Source organism: Microchirus variegatus (genome assembly GCF_963457635.1).
Source record: "Microchirus variegatus genome assembly, chromosome: 6".
Lineage (NCBI taxonomy): Eukaryota > Metazoa > Chordata > Actinopteri > Pleuronectiformes > Soleidae > Microchirus > Microchirus variegatus.
Window position 1 is genome coordinate 27,343,208 of NC_139807.1, and position 22,533 is coordinate 27,365,740.

A 22,533-nucleotide genomic window follows, 5' to 3' on the forward strand; every position below is an offset into this window, starting at 1 on the left:
CTGCAGGTGTTTCCGTTATATTGCTATATAACAAGAAGTGGATGGACACATACATTGAGTTCATCACTAAATCCAGTTGACTATTTTTTTTTTTCTAAAATATCACATGAATGGGACTTAAGTTGACAGACAATCCACAAGCATGAAACCTAAAACTAAACTATCATGTGTATATAGTTCATGAGTAATATTCAGATTCTCACCTGGAATAGTTGAAGGTGGTTTGTGCTTGTGGCTGCAGTTTGTTGGGGCCAGTTTGGAGTCGGTCAAAGTAAGACAGCTGCTTCCTGTAGTAGTCCTCGTCCTCGTCAGGGTTGTCATGATTGGAGCGCACGATGTCGTCAGTGACCGCGGCCTGAGGCTTCTGTGGCTCTGGAGCTCTGGTGTCGGTGTGGTAAGAAATGTAGATAAAGATGCAGGGCATGGCAGGACAGGAGGAACATTACAATGAGAAATGGCTTGAATAAGGGTTTGATGTAAACATAAATATCTACACACTACTGTTCAAAAGTTTGGGGTCACTTTGAAATGTCCTTAGTTTTGAAGGAAAAGCACTTTGATGACAATGAATATAACATTAAATGAATCAGAAATACACTCCATACATTGTTAATGTGGTAAACGACTATTCTAGCTGCAAATGTCTTTAATGGACGTCTGGTTTTTAATGGAATATGTACATAGGTGTATAGAGGCCCATTTCCAGTGTTCTAATGGTACATTGTGTTTGCTAATCGCGTTAGAAGGCTATTGGATGATTAGAAAACCCTTGGAAACATTTGTGCAATGATGTTAGTACAGCTGAAAACAGTTTTGCTGGTTCTTTGACGAAAGGGCAAAATTATTATTTTGAATAAAAATCATTATTTCTAATCTTGTCAATGTCTTGACTATACTTTCTATTCATTTTGCAACTCTTTTGATGAATAAAAGTGTGACTTTTAACGGAAAACATAAAAAAATTGTATAGGTGACCCCAAACTTTTGAACAGTAGTGCATCTCTCTGAAAAAAATCAAGGTGAGAGAAAAATAAATAAGCTGTGCTAATGCATATGGTTACCTATAGGTCTTCTCTTGATCCAGGTTACTCAGTGAATTTGCTTTGGGGATTACTCCACCTGATTTCAAGGGTAAATCAGCTGCCTATAGGAGGAAAAGCAATACAAGTGGTCAGTACGATTATTTTTCTTCTCGCTTTAGGGGTCGCCACAGTTGACCTTCATCATAAACTTGTAAAAAACAATATTATTGTTGACATTCAATGTGGCAAACAAGAAAAGATGAACAAATTGGAAATTATCTTGAGCAGTTAACGGTTTACCTTGTTTGCAGATGCCTCTCCTGCGTCTCGGGCTCGGTCCACAGACACAGAGCGCTTGTTCTCAAACATCTTGACCCTCGTCAGGACCGACTGATGCTTCAGGGCGGGATCATCCTCCCGTCTCTCGTCTCTGACAGGTGCGGGTTTTGGAGAATCCACGGGAGAAGGGGAGGGGTTCTCTACTCTGGGAGGAGGCGTGACGCTGGTTTCAGAGTTCACAGGTGTGGGGTCAAAGTGCTGAGGTTTGTAGCCTTTGTGTTGCAGTGCTGGTCCCTGGTTGTAGCTCGGCCGCGGGGCGGCGGGGTCGGGCGAGCGGGCAACAGAGGTGTATGGAGTGAGGTGAGAATCCTGGTCATAGAGCAGCTCGGGCCCTGGAGCAGGAGGCAGAGGCTCGTCGTAACGCACAGGTCCCGGAGCCGTTGGTTTGCCGTAGCGAGGCCGTCCGTCAAATCCCTGCTGAGGTGGAGGCTCGTCGTAGCGAGGAGGAGGCGAGTACTGGGAGTCGGGGGCTTCGCCATACGGCAAACGGGGATCGTAGCTCTGGGAGTTGGCAGGCTGGCTGTACGGGCTCCACTCTTGCTGGTCGTAGTGAGGCACGCTGTTCTCGTAGGGCAGGTTAGAGTCATAATTGAGATACTTTGGTTCTGGGTAACCACCGCCCCCGCTGCTGACTCCACTGCTGCTGACATCATAGCGATTAGGAGGATGGTCATAATCTCTGTACGGCTGCTGGTCAGGGTGATATCCCTGCTGAGGGCTGTACGTTGCAGGCTTCATACCGTGACTGTTTCTCCCTGTGTTGTCAGTGTTGTATGGATCCTTTTGAAACATCTACAAAATACAGAAAAAAAACAAACACAAATGTTATTAACTCCACTAACCCACTGCATAGATATAGAAAAATATGTTGTAAAACTCGGACGCATAACAAAGTCAGTTAAAAAGAGTAGAAATATTAAAACGAGTCCCTGAAATTAAGTGCAAAAGTGGAAAAAAAGAAGGGAAAGACCTGAAATAGAGAAACTGAGAGGAAGCGGTTACTGGTCACATAATAGTGAAGCAAACAGACATTCAATGTTACTGGAAAACATCACAATGTGCAACTCCAAATAAAACACTTGATATAAATGAAAAAAAAAACAATGTTGGTTCAAAATAATAGAACAAAACAACAGGTTCCCTTTTTCCTTTTTCAGTGCTTCTTTTTTTATTATTATTATTATTATTTTAATCTTCCCTGACAAAATGTGAAAAAGAATGTTAAGTAATTAAAGATGGAACATTCATTTTTGAGTTATTAATGCACTGCATTCACAAGGAAAAACGTCACCAGCTGTCTTGATGCGGCTATAAAACATCCACAATATTTACAAGCACATAGCATTTTTTCAAGAGACCAATTTAAATCCTCATATTTAAGAAGTAGCCATTAATTATTCACTGCCAAATATCAAAAGCATGTATCTGTAATCGGTCTTGTTACTTAACCACAAGTATTTATTTCAATGGCTGGATAATTACTGGCTACTTTCACAATAAAACAAACCAAAAAAATCGACTCATAAATACATAAATGGATAAATAAAGAAGATAAAGATCTACTTCTGTAGGTTAACAGAGAAATGAGGCAAACATGTTTGCAGCCATGCAGAGACGATAAGCAACAGTGAGAGCTGCAGGATTTCCACTGCTCCTCCAAACCCACTGTTCACTATGATCTGCTCACATTCTTGTACATGCATTCACATTCACATTAGTCTCTTCTGTGCTCAGCACACATGCAAGGCAGAAGAAGAGAGAGAGAGAGAAGCATGGCAGCAGGAGGTAGGTTGACAGGAAGCAGCAGCAGCAGCAGCGCAGGAGAACAGCCAGGTCAGACCGAGATGAGCCGAGCCGAGTCACGGGAGCGTCCGCACAATGTCAGATGGCTACCTTTGGTTCAGAACTGGCCAGTCCAGACAGTAGAGGTTCTGGTGTGACGGTGTGACGGGCTAGCTCAGGCGTGGGCCTCCTCAGTGAGCCAGCCTCTGGGTTGGGGCTTGGCTGCCTGAGGGGAGCTGCAGGAGCCTCGTCAGGGTTCAGACCCCCTACAGTTTTTACAGTAACGACGTCGACAGCAGGGGGCAAAGTCTCAGCCAGGGGCTCAGGCTGCTGGGGGACGCTAGGGACGGCAGCGGCTTCTGCTTTCTGTGAAGTGGTTCAGAAATGTTTAATAACACGCGCTGATACACTTGCGGTGCAGTGCTAACAAGTGCTACGACCTCCAAAGCCCCTCTACATCGCTCTCTGCTCCTCACTTGTGCCATGAGCTTACACTGATAATCTGATTGTTAGGTGGTAGGAATTATCAGCAGGACAAAGTTTACATTGTTATAGAATACTACTGTAATTTTAATTCTATGGGTTACAATACAATTATTAGTATTTTAGCTTCATTAACACATTTTAGAATGACAAATATTTAGATTTTGCGTGTCACAATAGCCAATCGGGTATTAATAAATACATTTTCACAAGTACACTGGATTAAACACGCGATTCCAACATGCACATAATAATACTTTCTGGTGTCGTAGCTTCACAGTCCAAATCACAGGGAAAAGTGCTCATAGGTGAGTAACTGTTACACACACACACACACACACGTCGACAAACAAGTGTCTTTTCAGAGAGACATCAGCAACAGTCACCACTGTCAAAACTGCTGTAATACAGGGTACAATATAAATAAGTACTGGAAAACTGCTCAAGTTTCAAAATAAAAAAAGACACAGAAACATTAGTCAACAAACATTTAGAGGAAAATAGATTGAATAGATAATATAATAAATATAGACGTATAATATATATATATTTATATATTGCCATAAATACCTGACCACAAAAGTTTTCCACTGATATTGTTTTGTAGATAGAGAGAATAACAGTAAAGATTGATAAAAAAGAGCCTTCAATAGCGCTTCCAAAAAACCCTTCTAACGCACACCACGTCCTCCAGACAACAGGGGAGACGAACAGCTCTCAGAAACGCTACCTGCTGCGGCACCGCTGCCTTGAACCCGGCCGGGTCGATGCGGTTCAGGGGGTCTGGCTGCACTGTGGGCTGGTAGCCGGCGTAGCCGGGGGGCTCCTGGATGACGGGCGGGTCCTCGCGGACGGGCTCAGAGGAGCGGGTGATGGCAGGCTCGGTGGGCGGACCCACATCGTCGTTCAGCGTTTCGTCCAGCTCCTGGTCGGTGTAAGCTCCGCCCTCTGTGTCCGTGTCCTCGTAGTCGGAGGTGTGGCGGCTGTCGGTGCTGTACATGGAATACTCACTACCAGGTGCCGACAAGTACGAGAGGCGGTCATCATGGATGTCCAGGTCATCCTCAGTCGCTCCATCAGCCTGAGGAAAAAAGGAAGTCATACATGATTTAATCCAGTCTGCAGTGAGGGACGAATTAAGTTGTGCCGTTATTCCTCAAATAGTGGCCGAAGCCTTGATTTACCATAACTTCAGAAGGTAACAGGACATTAGTTAAAGCAGACTTGTTTTAGCAGGACACTTTTAGTTCTATTTCACTGTTCATTGTATTCATTGATCAAAGAATACTATGTAGTAGAGATTATTTTCGTAATCGATTAATTTCTCGATTATCAATTGATTGGTCCATAAAATGTTAAAAAGAAAGAAAGAAATCATTAAATCTGAATCATTTTGGTTTGTGGCCAAAAACAAAAAAACATTTGAGAACATTGTCATTCACGTTTTTAACATATTCTGACATTTTATGGACCAAACGATGACACTACGTAAATTATACTATGTAAATCCTTCATTTATCAACATGGCCTTCAAAATTAAACGTGTGTCTATCTGTATGTGTGTGTCTTACCTTGCCCTCTGAAACCCACACCAGCTGGTTCTGCTGCTGCTGGATTATTTCTTTCAGTGATCCAAACCAACCATCGTTCATGCTGTTCAAGTTAATGGTTGCTGAATACACAAAGAGGGAGGAGCAAAGGAGAATAAAACACTAACTATCTAATAACAATTATTCAATGAGCAATTGAATCCAAACATAGCATCATACTTTGACATCATCATGTTTGTTAAAATCAAGTTCACAAAACTATAATATGGAAGAGTGCAGGCTGTGAAGGGGAACTTGTGAAACGGCCAGTGCTTAACCAGCTTTCAGGATCTGACACAACAGTTACTAACATTACAGCACCTGTTCAAACTTCATTCAAATTATATTCCGTCCCTGGGATCCCCCAGATTTAATCCCTAAAACGTTTCCCTCTCCGCACCCTCCCTTCCCCTGACTCACTGGTGAAGAGGTGGTGGTTGTTTTTTCTTAGTTTGTGAGCTCGGTCGTAAAGTTTCCTGGCGCTCTTCCTGGACTCGGGGCAGAGGCGGGTCCGCATGTTCTTGACGCCCTGTTTGGTGTCTGGGTTGAGGAAGACCACGATGGGATACCACTGAGCATAATTCAGACGGTCCACGGCGTTAGGGGTGATGTCCAGCACTGCATGCTTGTCCTTCACGCACGAAAAACAAAGAAGAACAAGACAACAATGTGTGTTAATGTGCTTATCTTTAATGTATTATACTTTTACATTCTGTTATATTTCAACTTAAAACTTAAAACAACAATTGCTTATGTATTATCTCATCAGTCTCCATTAGATATTAAAATAATTAAGTAGATATTAATAACTAACAGATTTGCTCAGCATTAATATATTGGTATTAAAGAGAGTGGTACACCAGGGGGCAGCAGTGAGTTGTGCACTTCATTTTGACTCACCGTCAGGATCTTTTAAGCCCAGAAAACCTGCAACCTTTATCTCTCATATCACTGTATGTGTGCATGTCTATACTCACTCACCTGATCAATTATCTGTTTAATTGTGTGCAAGCGAATGATGCCAGAGTTTTTCTGGTCCTTTCCTGCGTCTCTGGGTTCGCTCTCTGTGGAGGAAACGTGGAGCATGAGTGCATCGCATCAGCACGAGACAACAAACAACAATAAACACACTGTGCGCCCAATTATACATCCTACTAGCGTGCAGTTGTCGACTCCCATAAATAGAGCTTCAATTATGGAATAATAATCCCCCGCACAGGAGAGGACAAGTGTACGTCTATGAACAGCAGCCAATCCATGCAGTAGTCATTAGGTACTTTGAGAAGCTTTAAGGAAATGAAGTTAAGTGTATAATTGACGTGTGCGTGCAGCTGCGTGTGTGAGTATAATTTGTGGCGCAGGAAATGTGTTATGCAAGAAATGCTGAAATGAAATATGCACATACAAGAGCAAAGGGTAATTTAGGTTTAATGAAAATACAGTGTCATTGTAAGCCTCTGGGATTTAAGCAAGGATGTGTAGAGAGAGGGGGGTGGGAGAGGGGTTATGATTCAGACGAAGATAAGCAATGGTTTCCTGCCTAGAAACACAAGGCTCAAAAAGGACAGTCAGTGAAGTCATGACTCAAGGCTTGACTTTAGATATTCTAGTAGGATCTTTGTAAAAAAAAATAAAAAAAATGAATAAAAACGGGCCTGGTCTATCAAAGAAAAGACAAATGCAGCAATGCAGGCAGAGGATCAAGCATGCGCAACAATGTGTTTTATTTTATTTTCATTTCTGTTTTTCTACATTTTTATGATCTTGTTTTTCTTGGACTTTGACAATTATTTGCTTTATACTTCTTTCGCTGACGATGAACATGAGGATAGAAACAAAAGCAAACCATTGACAGCTGTGGACTAAATTTGACTCTGTCATTTTAAGCTGCTTCACAGTAAGTAAGTAGCAATAGAAGTAGTTGTAGTAGTTCTAGTAGTGGTTATACAAGCTCACTTTAAACTGAAGCATAAACCATGAACCAGATTAGCTGACTCTGCTCTCTTTGATCACTGAATGCTGACAATTAAAATTGTGGTTTTTGATCATTTATAATGATGTATTTAATCTTTTGGAATAACTTTTCTGATAAATACTATGATTTTTAATGTTAAGTTTCATAAAATTAAAGTGTGTAGTCTGTCAGTAACTTGCTGCCTGTCTTGTCCAGGACCATTTTATAGATCAGATTGACCATTGTTTTCCTGGTTACATAAAGGTCAAAAGAATGTATTACTGTATTATATTTTCCAAAGCTGCTTGACAAGTTCCTCTTAGTTCATAATATTGGTAGAAATTCAATACTTAAGAGACTTTTAAAGACTTGATCAGATTTGATCTTTGGCATCTACAGGCACTTTGACTCATTATTATTTAATTCTTTAAGTGTGGCGTAATTGATGGGCAAACTAGGAGGGAAAAGGTGTAAATGTCCATTAAAATGTGTACATTAAGTCTAGATTACTGGTTTTTGTAGGTCATAAGATTGTAATGTTTTTGCACACATCTTCATGTCACTGTAAACGGCACAGCTTTCACATGCTGCGTTGCTGTTGTCATTCAATATAATGCAACCTACAGTCACAAGGGGGATTACCACTGGATTTAACAATATAGCATTTTCTATTTTGTGTTCGTTATCATTCACAGTTTTGTTAGGAAAAGGAAAACATATCTCACTGACACATCTCAAGTAGCTTTGCCTGAAAAATATCTCGTTTGATCTTTAAATGATAAATCGTGAAAAAAAAAAACATATTTCCAGCACGACCTGTGTGTGTCAGCGTGATATTCTGCTCCTCTGTCTCCTGTGTTTTTGTTGTGTTGAAATAGACAGATGTGAGTGTTACTGCAGTCAATAGTGATTACAAATGGAGATGGCTAAATCGAGTGTTATTCCCCCCGTAACCTTAACTAGACAATGGCTATTGTTTTGCACATCTACAGAATAGGCAACTAGCCACCAGACACTAGTTCATATAGATTATCTGCCATTCAATGAGTCAAATAAAGGAAAAGAAAAATTGTTGCACTAAGTGACATACTTTCCCCTCCTTGTTGTTTCTGTGTTTCTGAAAAGAAAATACAGTTATACGATATATATATAGATATATATGTGTGTATATGTCAAAGTATCACTGTAGTTATGCAATAACAATCAAAAAGAACGGAAGTGTTTGTTCTTGTACTGAAATTCAAAACAGTGTTAAATTAAAAATACACATCACATAAATGAAAGTGTGGTAGAATAAACAGAAAAAACATAAACACATCTGCTATAACAAATGACAAATATCTTATTTCTTTGTCAATGGGTTAATGCAAAAAATCTAATGTTAAATACTCACACTTGATAAAGATTGTGTCTGCAACTACATGTGGATTTTACGGTTCATAATAAGAGGCCCAGACTCAACAGTGATTTCGGCATCAATTGGACACTGACCAATGCAGTAAATATTTGATGGGAAGTTTAACAGCCCACACCTTAGGCAATATGTGATGCATACAACATGAGTTGGATCGGTTATCAATACAACACACACACACACAGCGGGACACGAATAACCCTGGATTTCCACTGGACGCGGAACGGCCGCCGTGCGGTCGGCTTTGCAAATCGCTTCCATTCTAATCAATGAGAGCATTTCCACCAGACAAGCTGCGGAGCGTCTCAGCAGCAGTCTATCGCTGGTTCTCGCGAACTCGCGTCCGTTCGAGATTATCGCGCGATCATCCGTGAATACCGCTGGCTCCCAAGGCACCGCGCCGCTGCCGTAACGCACCCGGTGGGGATTGACGCTGAGGACGAAGCAGAACCGCGCTGCTGCCTTTCCGCGGCCGTTCCGCGACCAGTGGAAATCCAGGGTAATACATGATCGTCAGAACAGAGATGACTTTATTACTTACTTGCTAGTTCATAAATGTCAGGTTCCTGTCTGGCCAGTTTCTCTCTGGCCACATCTGCTATTGGTCCAAAGATAACCACTGGTCTTAGGAACCCAGCTGCATGGTAAACACACCATAGTGAAATTATAAAATTATCTATATCTAAATATCTTTTCTTTTTAAATCTCTTCTCGTCCACCACTTTGACCCGTGTTCACTTACCTTCCCTCAGCACCACTCGCTCATAAGCGGGGAACTTTGTTTGAACGGGCTGGGCAGACAGGTCTTCCCTACTCTTACGCAAATTCCTCTTGGAGCTTCGCAGTCCTCGGAATCTCCAGAAGTCTGCTCTGTCGCCCCCTGGTGTTTTGGGGAGTGTGTACTGCACACTGGACAACTGTTCAGCTCTGCGTGGAGAAGAGAGAGGAGAATGAACAAGATCATTTAGACATAGAACGTAATGCAACCCACCAGGTTCAGGAGTTCAGGAATTCATAATTCAGGTTACTAATGTTAGGAGTTAAAAAAAAAAAGCACTTACTGAATATTTGTGCAGTGAAATTATGTAGATTACACATTTTCAAATGATTGCTTTTACAGATAGGTAACGCATGTCTATGTGGGAAAATAACATGAAAATAACACCACATTCCTTGAGGCTTTGGATAATAACCGTCTTCTCCTTTGACGTACTTTTTAAAAAAACAATATTTTTATTAAAAATACTTTAAAATCTGAGTGTTTCATATCTTGAAGGAATATCAACTATGGGATGTTTAACCTGGCTAAAAAGCTGAGACAGATATTATCATTATTATTTCATAGCACTTATTATTGTGGCACACGGAGAAAAAACGCATGCTCTGCCTTTTCTGCCAGCAGGAGAGTAAGAAATCTGTGTGTAAACGCTGCTGGAGCCTGTTCAAGGCTGCTGAGACAGGCTTAGATAAAACAATGCTGTTGGCTACACCATGATGTACAGTGTATTTCATATCTTCAGACACGCAGACCTCAGAAAGTCCTTGCAAACCTCACACAGTAGATCGCTGTAAACCATTTACGCGACGCGATGTGGGCTGTGTTAAATATAGCCGAACCTTAAAGACGCGCTTTAGTTTATTACTATGAAACAGAGAAACATGGAAGTGGAGATTTTTCAGACGCACTGTAGGAGACATTTTTGTGATAAATAAAAAAAGCAGATTAAACAAATGAATAATGGAACTTGTGAGATAATCTCATAGTATGATAGGAAAGGTTTATCACTTTTGTGTCAATGAAGCAGAACCTTCACATACTAAAATTTGACAGATTTAAATGGAGAAATATATTTGGCAGAAAGACTGTATATTCCTTCATCTCCTGCTCTGGCTCCACACATGCCCATTTAAGAAGTTCCTCAACAAACTATGAGTATAAAAGGTGTGAGTGTTTTACCTATTCTTGTTTGGGATGATGCCTCTCTCCACTTCGTGATGGTTCTTGCCGATCCGGATCGCAAGCCAGGAACCCAGTTTTCCGTTGTAGAGTGTGTCTACGACGCGGAACACCTCGCCCTTGTTAAAGCTCAGGCCGTATGGTGACTCTTTCTCATACTCAAAATGTGTCCGAATGTAGAAGGAGTCGCCCACGTCTGACTCCACGATTTTGCGATACACTGCAGAAAGAAAAGAAGAAGAAACCAGGGATGATTACAGCTACCTCAGATACCTCATGTGTTTATACTGTTAACACACTGCTGTGACCCCCACCATCCTTTTTCTTCTGAGCCAGAATAGTGACTTCTTCTCCTCTTGGGAGATCAAGCAGAAACAGCACAGCTTCCTCCCGGATGATGTTAGCAAAGTCCACATTGTTCACCTACAAGTGGCAAACAGAGGAGCAAATAAAAAGTGTAAGTAAAAGACTGGTTCACCGTCAACACGTTTTAAACTCACTGCATAATTGCACATACACTACTGTTCAAAAGTTTGGGGTCACCCATACAATTTTTGTAATGATTATTCAAAATAATAATTTTGCTTTCATCAAAGGACCAGCAAAACTGCTTCCAGCTGTGCTAACATCATTGCACAAGGGTTTTCAGGGGTTTTCCAATCATAAAATAACACGATTAGCAAACACAATTAGAACACTGGAAATGGGCCTCTATACACCTATGTACATATTCTATTAAAAACCATACGTTTGCAGCTAGAATAGTTTGAGAGTATTTCTGATTCATTTAATGTTATATTCATTGGAAAAAAGTGCCTTTCCTTCAAAAATAAAGACATTTCTAAGTGACCCCAAACTTTTGAACGGTAGTGTGTTGTTTTAAAGTTACTTAAAATCACTTTCATTAAATGCTGAAACCCAAATTAAAGTGTGCTTTTGTCCAGTTTTCCAACTGGAAACTTCAACAGAAGCAGGGATTTGTATTCCCACTCCACCCAGAGAAAGCCTCCACCTCATCTCCTGCTGCTGTCCCAGAAACAACAAGTGCTGTTTATTGACTTTGCGTGAGGGGGCAGCAGGGGGAGCAGACACACATGCACTGAGTCACCAAACATCTGAAAGACACCTTTATCCTTCCCAGAAACAGGAGGGCTTAATGTCTTTATCTACACAAGAACACCATGACCAAAGGAAAACAGCCGAAAGATGGAAAACAATGTCTTATAAGTCTCAAAGATGTGTGAGTGAGAAGAACACACGCAAGTGGGGATACGCGAGACATCTGTACATAAAGAAAGGAGATAAGAAAACCAGATAAATACAATCTATTGCTTCACTGTGAAAATACGTCAGCTTGTGCTGTGCGACGTACGTGTCAGAATGCATCCAACACTGACATCAACAGGGCTTCAATCATCCCATCAACAATGTTAGTCTAGTATTCAGTCAAACAGACGGTCGACTGTTCTGGGGTCAGTGTGCACAAACGGCATCTATTGTGTTTTCACGTTGGAAACAAGGGCAGTTTTTGACACGAGGCACGGCCTGGGAATGACTAATGGACTGACGGACACATTGTATTGTACTCCCAAGATCTCTTTACACAGAACGAAAACGATTACTAACATAAAATCACATTGTTTCAACGCTGATGATCCGTGGGCAGCTGACTGTCTATTTTGACAATAACACCAGATGTTCTTCCCACTTTCTTTTATACATGTGACATGGAAAAAGAGTCATGGACGCAGAAAACAATACTTAAGAACCGATTTGCACACTACATAATATTTGGACCGCTAGCTGCGGTGACAAGAGACTGAAATGATGAGACTTAAAAGAACAACGAACAACTTGGGGATGAGATTTTTAAAACCCTAGTTGATGAGAAGCTCCTACTGCTTTTGTCCATCTTTTAAAGACACATTGGTTTACTGTAGAGCTGAAACAGTTCATCGATTAATTGATTATGAATCAATTACTAAATTAATCATCAACTATTTTGATAATCGATAATTGTTTTGAAGCTTTCTTCATTAATAAAACAAGATTTCTGATTGTTTTAGCTTCTTATATGTGAATGTTTTCTTTGTTTCTTTGCTCCACATAACAAAGAAATCATTAAAAGTGAATCATTTTGGTTTGTGGACGAATCAAGACATTCGAGAACATCATCATTTCCAGGTTTGACAAACACTGATCAATGTTTTTATAATATTTTTTGAAATTTTATGGACCAAACGATTCATCGATTAATTGAGAGAATCGACAGAAGCTCAGACGAAGATTAATCGATTATCAAAATAGTTGACGATTAATTTAGTCATCGATTAATGTTAATGTTAATTCATCTTTTGTGCAAGAAAACAGACACGGGTTCAGGTTCCATTCATTCGACAGAACACAGTGACTTGCACGTCTTCATTAAATAACTGACATGAGTAAGTGCTGGATTGTAGCATACCCTGAGAATCTGGTCTCCCTCCTCCAGTCCCTCCTTGGCAGCAGGACTGTCCTCCAAAACACCTGCCACAAATATTCCTACATCGTTCCCTCCTGCTAACCTCAGACCGACGCTCTCTCCCTTCTTGAACTTGACCAGCTTCATACTTGGCCTGCAGGAGAACACAAGCAAACACATTTAAATTAACTAATGTAAACGTTTCAAATTGAATAAATTATATTTGTATCCAAGGTATTTACCTAAGAATACTGTCATCATGAGCGGCGCTGGGAACTGGGGCATCAGAGGGGCTGACAGGCAGGTCCACATCAGGCTGACCAGGCTGTGCATAAACTGGCTTTGGTTCTGCCACAAATACAAACATTAGTGAGTAAAATAACAATGCTCTCTAAGAAAACATATACTGTACATGCTGTAGTGATCTGAATTCAGCTCACTGATTACACACATTATTATATTTCTACTGTAAAGAAGAAAGAAGAGTGCACTGAAAACTGCACACTAATCCCTTATGCTAAAGTATACTGTTCAAAAGTTGGGGGTCACCTATACAATTTGTTTTCCATTTGTTTCCATTGAAAGTCACACTTTTATTCATCAAAAGAGTTGCAAAATAAATAGAAAATATAGTCAAGACATTGACAAGATTAGAAATAATGATTTTTATTCAAAATAATAACTTTGCCCTTTCGTCAACGAACCAGCAAAACTGTTTTCAGCTGTGCTAACATCATTGCACAAGGGTTTTCAAATTATCCATTAATTTAATGTTATATTCATTGAAAAAAGTGACTTTCCTTAAAAAATAAGGACTTTTGATCCCACACTTTTGAGCGGTAGTGTAGGTAGTATGAAGCAGTGTACTGTACCAGGCAGTGGGGGTAACGACTTGTCATCTCTGGAACTGGCCTGGTCACTGGCCTGTGACATGACTCCATCATCAGAGCTTTTGACTGGTGTGGACATGGCCCCTGGTTTAGATCCACGCTCCTCATCGCGACTTCGATGGCTGAAAGAACCAAAGAACAACACAGATAAATGACGGCCGGTATCTCGCTGAACAGAAATAGGCTGAAAATAGAAGAATCAAATATAATAGCATGGCTCGGGACATGAATTAGGTCATAAAGGCACATAGACTTAAAACTGGTAGACAATAACCATTAAAGTCAGGATGACGTTTCTCTTTATTTCCCCCACTAATTCATTTTATCTTCCCTTTTCTATCGTTTCATTTAAATCCCCTCGAGTCTATGCAGATTGTCAATAGCAAATCATTTTCCAGCCAGATAACTGATAAAAGTTTAAGCTCCACCGGAGGAGAAAGGATCTATAAATGTTTTAATTTCCAAGTTATGAGACTGATATAAACTCTCCCATTTCCATTGAGCGTACAGTAATGTTTCCAATAAAAGCACACAGGCAGAGAAAGAAAAAGGAACGAGTCTCCCAACATAAACTTTTCAGCAAGGATAGTTTTCAGTCACACTTCCTGTTTAACCTGGATAAAATCAACAAGGTTTAACTGTGTGTGTGTGTGTGTGTGTGTGTGTGTGTGTGTGTGGTACACTCTGTCCAACATAGTAGAAAAGGACTGCTGCTTAAAACAATGATTGAATTCCAGTCTGATCACATGACTGCCTGCTGGCAGAGCACTTGAGCTGTACTCAGAAGCTTTTGTGGAAGAATGTGAAGGTGCAGACTGTACCACAAAACTCAGACAACTTTTCCACGTCTCAATCTTTTGATTTTGCTCCCACGGAGTGAAAATGCTATAGTGCAGTAAAAAAAAAAAACGCAGAGACCGTGAATCAACCTCCATATTTGATTAATGTTAGCTACTGCCGTTTATGAATCCCTGCTACTCTCACTAAAACTCAGTTTTTATACTGAACATTAATCTGATCCGTGCACTTTTACATGTCGGCACCAGAGAGACTAGTATGAGGAGATATAAGGTTAAATGAATGGTACTGCCAGAGGATAAATAACTGCATTGTAATGGCACAGATAAAGAGATAGAGAGAGAGAGAGAGGGAGAGAGAGATAGAAACTGTGTTTGTAATGGATGAATAGGAAAAGAGTGTGACACAGTAAGGAAAGGCAGACAAAGACACAGAGACAGAATGAGATAGGAGTGAGTGAGAGTGCTCTGGCCTAAATCTGCTGCACTTTGCAGCAGGTTGGTTTCTAAAAAAAGGCTTGTCACTGACAAACACCACTGGACAGAAGCCTTTGTCATGTCGCCTCGTTTGGATGTTCTCGCAGGTAAAAAAAGCGAGAGGCCACGAGAGATTGAGAGAGACAAACTGAAGGAGTGGAAGAGATGTGGGCTCAACGTGGATATCAACAAACAATGACCGATATGGTGCAGCCACACCAAAATTATTTCTTATTAACGTGAAACTGACTAACTATACTATCATCATTTTATATAAGATAACAACAATGCCTTAAAGACAAAAACAAAACTATTTTCAACTAATAATCTTAAAGTTACACATATGAACAAAAGTTACTCACACGAATGCATCTTTAACTTCAACCATGACGCTTAATAAGTGGATTATAACCACAACACATGGAGCCTTTTGCACCAGTGTCCACTGAGAGACACTTTGAACTAAGAGGCGTTTGTGATGATCAGCGTTATGGAACAGGCAAAAGAAAGAATGCCCCCAGGCTCTTACAGCCAATCAGGTTAAGCGGACCCATCTGTGCTTGGAGAAAAGCTCTGTGGGAAGTATGTCAAATTCCTTTTGCCCCCACCCAAACTGGGAGATAGTGACAAAATTGCCTTAAATCAAATCACAGTCTAGCGACTGTTGTTTCCACACTTTCTCCTTAAACCACACCCGCCATGTAAAACAGGTACAACTCGTCTTCTAACAGCTTGCGTGCTTATGATGTTAACCATCCAAATCACCAAATTTGTCGTGGTTAACGAGAATAAACCTCAAAATAATTGACACAAACACACAAAGAGTCAGAATTCACTTACATTGAGAGAAATCTGGGCAGGAGTGAACCTGCTCTTATCCTGCAGTGAAACAAGTATTATTATACTCTGGAGGACGAGCCATTGTTCCATCTGATTGACTGACGGTGATCAAACTAGTTACAGGGCAACTAACGACCAGGGTAGCTTAACTAATTACTACAACATCTGTTTGAAGTGTGGGGTCTGTGCAAAACAAGCAATGTAAGTAATGTTTAGCTTGAAAATTAGAGCTCATCATAAACGACATGTTGAGTTCTGATCAATATCTCACACAGCCTGAATTTTATCTCATCAAGAACATTGAAATGTTAACAAATTTGATTTAAGAAAAGAACACTTTGTATGACTCAAGGTCCATAAAATAATGATGAATCAGGGGTCTGATTACAGAAGACGGTTCACCCCAGAATGTAAATTCACATCCATTAAAAGCTTTGAAGGCAGCCTGGATTTAAGGCCATGATTCAATAATCATGCATGTGTCAAAGCATGAAACAGAACGGTATCCAATGACAGAATTAGCATTGGTCAGCGTGTGTGTAAAAGAGGCTTGTTTCTGATTTAATGTCTGTGTTCAAGAGTGAAAGAATTAATCATTTTCATTAAACCAAGATCAGTACTTGCTTACGCTGCTCCTTTTCCACACACACCACGCTGATTTAGGGAAACTATAATCACCTTTTCTATAGCTCTCTTTTGGGAATCTCCACCTTTAACCAGCCACAAGGATCTATGCAACCTCTAAAACTATGAGAAAGACAACTTACGGAAAGCTCCAACTGGCAGCGTCAAAACAGGAGAATAAAGAGCATGGGAATTGAAATAAATTCTAAAAGTATGCTTGGTAATAGCCAGTGCATTTCAAGCACCAAACCTGTAGGTATATGAGAGTGCAGCTTATGAAGATGTGAATTGAGGAATACTTGGGCTTTTATTTTCTACTATACTCTACCGTTCAAAAGTATGGGGTCACTTAGTCCTTATCAATATGTCTTTGTATTTGAAGGAGCACTTTTCCCCCAATGAATATAACATTAAATGAATCATACACTCTATACATTGTTAATGTGGTAAACAACTATATTTTTTATTCATTTTGCAACTCTTTTGATGAATAAAGGTGTGACTTTTAATGGAAAACACAACAAAAATTGTATAGGTGACCAAACCCAAACTTTTGAACGGTAGCCAGTGATGGCTCAATGGGGAGTGTGATGCCTATGCATGCCAAGTCTTTAACTATTGATTTATGCACTAGTGTTGCTGTTGCTTACACAGCACCCAGTAACCTGAGGGTGTGAAGTGTGAACATGATATATGATAATGAAGCGGTGGGAGAGTGGATGTATGACTGTGGCATGTGTGACATATGTCATGCCACCAGATTTGTGTGTGTGTGTGTATGTGCGTGTGTGGTTCACCCTACCTGCCATTGCTGATCAGCCGAGGTGAATGACTGAGATGATCCGATAGTTCAGGCCTGTCAGGTGAACGTGATCGACTGCCTTGCCCATGGGATCGATTGGAATGATCTGATGTCAGTGAATGAATTTCTGAGATGTCTGTGAAATATACATCAAAAACGTGTTATCATTTAATCAATAGCATAAATCAGGGTGTGGTCAAAATTACAAATATATTAAATCAATAAAATAAAGAGCTCTCTTTCTGTGAAAATAAAGTCACAGTTAAACTGCTGCATGTGCCGTTGTCTCACCGTCTCTGTCAGAATTATTAGCTGATGGGACACTGTCGTCCATGTCGGGAATGTTGAGCAGCGTGGCGCGCTCGTCTCTCTGCACCACCATCTTCAGCTTGCCCTTTGACCTCTCAATCAGCTTCTTGGCGTCGACCAGTGACAGGTTCTCTGTGACTGTGCCATTGATCTGTCAGAGAGGAGAGAAGATTGTCAGCAAAACAACCAAGTCAACAAGTTATCATCACTGCAGAATTTTAAAGCCCACACTGTGCTGGATCGTCATGAGGCAAAGAGGAATTATAAACAGTGGAAGTAGAAAAGAAAGAGCCATAAGAGACTGTGAACATATTTCAAAAGTGACATGCTATTAAGAAATATACCTTTATTTAATCTTTATTCAAGTGTTCATTTCTAGTGTTGTTTATAATGCAATAAGTGAGAGTTTGAATGTATCTATTTGAAATGAAAACGGCCCCCACACACTGAGTGAATAGAAATTCAGAGGAACAATGGAATACGTGCTATTCCTGTTAGTGAGGCTGAATACTAATGATCTGTGACCTCACTCTGAGTCACTTACACATGACCACAGCAGACCAGTGAATGCTGTCAGTAAAAATAATTACTCACACTTCTTTTTTCACTTCTCACATCAAGTTAATATTTTGTTTCTTTCTTTATGGTCTGTGTGAATTGTATTCTAAATCAATTTACGTTTCCATGACTGTGATCGGCTTTTAAAACGCACCTTAAAACCCATTTTTACTCTTTGGCTTTTGACCCTTTTTATGTTTAATACATATATAAAATGTATAATTCATAGTAATTTTCTACAGTATTCTATTGTTTTATTGTTTGTTCTTAGGTCTATTAGGTCACAAGTTTGCATGTTTTATTTGTTTTATCTATTTATCTCTGATGTGCAGCACAGTACTTTGTTTCAGCTGTTGGACTGGATTTACTTGTCTTTTCTAAAGCTTCTTTCTAACCTTGAGTACGACATCTCCCTCGTGGATGTTTCCATCTCTGGCAGCAAGGCTCTCAGGGGAGATGTCCTTCACGAAGATGTGGCTGGCCAGTCGGAGTCCATACTCTGCTTTCAGCATATATAAAAAAAACAATTAAAAACAATAATAAGAGTATTATTCTGACACTCATTTAAAATGAAACTTTATTTCTGATCTTAAAAAGCAATGAACTGTTGTATTTATAGCCATATTCGCGTTTCGCACCTTCACTTTTGCGGGACTTGACGAGCGTGATCTTGGCAGGTTTGAGTGGAGCGGATGAGGCTTGTGATCGGCGATCGGAACGCGGTGACACACTCCTCTCCCGCGAGGCACTGTGGTCCCGCCTGCCGCTGCTGCTACGCTCGCGATCCTGGCGCCTGCCTGTGCCAGTGCCCCCGCTCGCGCCTCCATAGGCACTTTGGCCACCAGCGTGGTGATCATAGCCGTCCTCCTCATCGCTCTCCTCTTCTTCGTGCTCTGACATTGTCTCTCTGTCTCCCGTCCGCGAGACAGGGATCTGTACTTTCCTTTTCCTACGAATAGTCTTGGGGAAAAAAAAGACAAATATTTGACTTAGAAAATTATTTTCTCTAAACAATATCATAAATAATGCAGAAACAATCTACAACAGAAGATTGAAACATAGAACAGAAATTAAAAGTCAACTGACACAATGCCAAAATCATCCTCTGCAACATTAGAAGTCAAAGCAAATAAATGTCAACCTGAATAAGACAGGTAAAATCTTTGTTGCACTTACAATCTTTGCATTCTTGCCACTCTTGCGGAGCTGCTGCACAGCGTAGGCATGCTCTACGTTATCCATAGAGACAGCATTGACCATCACGACACGATCATTTTCTCTGGAAAGATAAAGTGATAAATTAATACCAATCTAGCAAATGCTGCATTGTTGGTGCCCAAACAGAATACAATCAAACAGGGACATTAAATTAAATTAAATTAAATTAAATTAAATTAAATTAAATTAAATTAAATTAAATTAAATTAAATTAAATTAAATTAAATTAAATTAAATTAAACATTAAGCATCTCATTTTAACTCAGTGTGTTGACAACATAACTTTGCCCATACAACACTTTTCATAGAGCAAAAGATTAAACATTAACATCAATTCAAATCAATGTCATTGTAGTCAAATGCTTACTGTAAAAGTCCCTCTGCTGGACCTCCTTTTAATACGTCAGATATAACAATGGACGTCTCTCCACTCTGGAAATGTGGGTTGTCTCGTCCACCTGAGATGGCAATGCCAAACCCAAATCCAGGGGCCTAAACACACAAAAATGCACACTGAAAAACATGTCTGGGTTTGCTGTAAATAAAAGTTAAACTCTCTGCAGGCTGATTATCTGTGACATTGACTGAGCTGTTTACTGAATACAACAAGAAAATGATGCATTTGCAAGGTTTGTTTTGTTAATTTTCCGATAGGCCTCAATGGAGAGTTTGAGGTCTGCTTTTGTTTTGTACATATACACACATACACACATATATATATATATATATATATATATATATATATATATATATATATATATATATATATATACATACATATATAGCATTAAGATCTACTTAAATAGCACTCACTCATTTTCCGATAGGCCTCAATGGAGAGTTTATGGTCTGCTTTTGTTTTTTTGTCGATGCAAAACAAGTCGATGCCAAGGGAGCGAGCCATGAGATGGAAATAGCTAATCTTACTAGTTACAACCACAACAACACAGGAGAACCACAAGCCACACTGGGCTGCTCCTACAATAAAGCCACTACTAATTAGATTACAGCAAACAACAGAATCCAGAAAGGTGCTCTACAAATTCAGCATGTAACAGTAACATAATGACATGCTTATATTTGCTCTGTGGGAAATTAAATTTTTTGAATAGTGTCACATTAATCTCATTGACTGTGATTCTAATATCCACTGATCTTAAACAAGCTAATGAACTAATGATGTCTACCCTATGATAATTACATGTAACAATACACAGGACAAACAACACATCGAGCCTAAAACTATCCTCACCCTCTTTTTCCCTGGAGTTGTGTTAGGGAGAAGAATATGCTGCTAAGAGGAAGGAAGTGAAATGAAGTAGTAAGGAAGTGAATGCTGATTTCTCTCTTCCTTAGCATTGTTTCCTGCCATCTGGGTTCGCTGACTATTGTTTCATTACCACACATCCTGCTGCTACAGCTGGCCCGCTCAATACAGAGGCAGAAGACAGATAGATGGGCAGGCAGGGGGACAGAGTCAAATGGTGAAGAAAAATGTGGTGGTGGGGGGGAGGGATGTCACAAGACATCCAACAGGATTAGGATGCCAGAGAGGGAATAGGACAAAAAGGAAGAAAAGGAAAGAGTGGATTAAAGATGCATAAAAACTTACCCTGTGAAGGGTCACCGTGTGCTGTTCCCATATGACTGTTTCCTCCATCGCTGCACTCTGCAATGCAAAAAAAGAAAACATCAGTCACCTAGTTTATTAGTTACATTAATCATTCATTCATTCAAAGCAGCAAGAAAATCTGGAATAAACACATCTTTGAAAGTGTTCAGAAAGATGACTATTGTATGTGGGGCTGCAAGCTGGATTGATTCATTGATTGTAATCAATGACTTTTATAATTGATTAATTGGGTCCGAGTTCTCAGATTTTTCAGGTTCTTCAATGTGAATCCATTTTTGGTTTCTTTGCTGCATATTATAAAGAAACAATTAAAACTGAATAATGTTGGTTTGTGGACAAACAAGACATTTGAGAACATCATAATTTAAAATTTTCAAACTAATCAACATTTATCAACATTTTCTACCATTTTATAGACCAAATCAATTAAATCAAGAAAATAATCGACAGGTGAATCAATTATGAAACAAGCTAGTTGCAGCCCTAATTGTTATGTTTCACTCATGTGAACGCAGGGGTTATGGCAGCCTCCCAACTGTCATAAAGTTACTGTCACTCTGCCAGTGACAGGGATAACTGTCACGGCAGCCTCTGGTAAGCCGTGGACTGCGAACACATCAAAAGGAAAGTTGTGCTTTTGCTTGAAACTTTATATTATAATTATGTATATATATACATATATTTATTTATTTTTTTCTGCCGCGAGTATCGATCCATAAAGTCCCATTCAAATCCCCGTGTTCCGCCTGGCACTTCCTTGCAGGAAGAGCGATTAGGTCAGCCAGGAAGCCGCTAGTGTTGATGTAGAGCATTTCTAGCAAGTGACCCGTCTTCACACGCCGACGTCTCCCTCTTCCTGTTTACTCAGTCAGAGCTAGTGATCGGCAGTTCATTTGAGTGTATTGAAACACTATAATTAAGTTCACTTAAATGATGCGTTCAAAAGATTCGTTAACCGAATCGTTGAGTGCTTAGCAGGAGCCCAGTGCCCTGCTACGTGACTCACGTCCTCCCTGAGTGCAGTACGTTCGTGCCGCGGGGTCATTGAGTGAGTGACAGCGCGAACGAGATTCATGTCCACAGCCACAGTTCTCCAGTTCTCTGTGTGTCAGTTTGTTCGCGATGCGAACGAGATTCACGTCCACAGCCACAGATCAGTGTGTGTCAGTACGTGCACGGGTCATTGAGTGAGTGACAGCACGAACGAGATTCACCCCCACAGCCACAGTTCAGTGTGCGTCAGTATGCGAGCGGGTCATTGAGTGAGTGACAGCACAAAAGAGATTCATGTCCACAGCCACAGTTCTCTAGTTCTCTGTGTGTCAGTGTGTTTGCGACGCGAATTAGATTTATGTCCTCAGCCACAGTTCTCTGTGTGTCAGTT

The 22,533-nt window shown here is 40.2% G+C and overlaps 1 protein-coding gene across 1 annotated transcript in view; it reads right to left on the minus strand.

Moving 5' to 3' along the window:
* Positions 1 to 22,533, minus strand: part of tjp1a (tight junction protein 1a) — a 57,897-nt gene that overhangs the window by 10,744 nt on the left and 24,620 nt on the right. Inside the window, exons 2-24 of the mRNA XM_083891085.1 lie at positions 21,129 to 21,185; positions 19,884 to 20,008; positions 19,475 to 19,577; positions 18,937 to 19,258; positions 18,694 to 18,797; positions 17,723 to 17,891; positions 17,432 to 17,567; positions 13,874 to 14,013; positions 13,244 to 13,349; positions 13,005 to 13,155; positions 10,855 to 10,963; positions 10,541 to 10,760; positions 9,326 to 9,510; positions 9,125 to 9,220; positions 8,260 to 8,286; positions 6,197 to 6,279; positions 5,636 to 5,846; positions 5,198 to 5,298; positions 4,357 to 4,707; positions 3,255 to 3,509; positions 1,323 to 2,153; positions 1,062 to 1,144; positions 204 to 380 (exon numbers count right to left, since the gene is read on the minus strand). Of these exons, the coding sequence (XP_083747211.1) occupies positions 204 to 380; positions 1,062 to 1,144; positions 1,323 to 2,153; positions 3,255 to 3,509; positions 4,357 to 4,707; positions 5,198 to 5,298; positions 5,636 to 5,846; positions 6,197 to 6,279; positions 8,260 to 8,286; positions 9,125 to 9,220; positions 9,326 to 9,510; positions 10,541 to 10,760; positions 10,855 to 10,963; positions 13,005 to 13,155; positions 13,244 to 13,349; positions 13,874 to 14,013; positions 17,432 to 17,567; positions 17,723 to 17,891; positions 18,694 to 18,797; positions 18,937 to 19,258; positions 19,475 to 19,577; positions 19,884 to 20,008; positions 21,129 to 21,185 (4,142 nt within the window). The remainder of the gene's footprint in view (positions 1 to 203; positions 381 to 1,061; positions 1,145 to 1,322; positions 2,154 to 3,254; positions 3,510 to 4,356; positions 4,708 to 5,197; positions 5,299 to 5,635; positions 5,847 to 6,196; positions 6,280 to 8,259; positions 8,287 to 9,124; positions 9,221 to 9,325; positions 9,511 to 10,540; positions 10,761 to 10,854; positions 10,964 to 13,004; positions 13,156 to 13,243; positions 13,350 to 13,873; positions 14,014 to 17,431; positions 17,568 to 17,722; positions 17,892 to 18,693; positions 18,798 to 18,936; positions 19,259 to 19,474; positions 19,578 to 19,883; positions 20,009 to 21,128; positions 21,186 to 22,533) is intronic.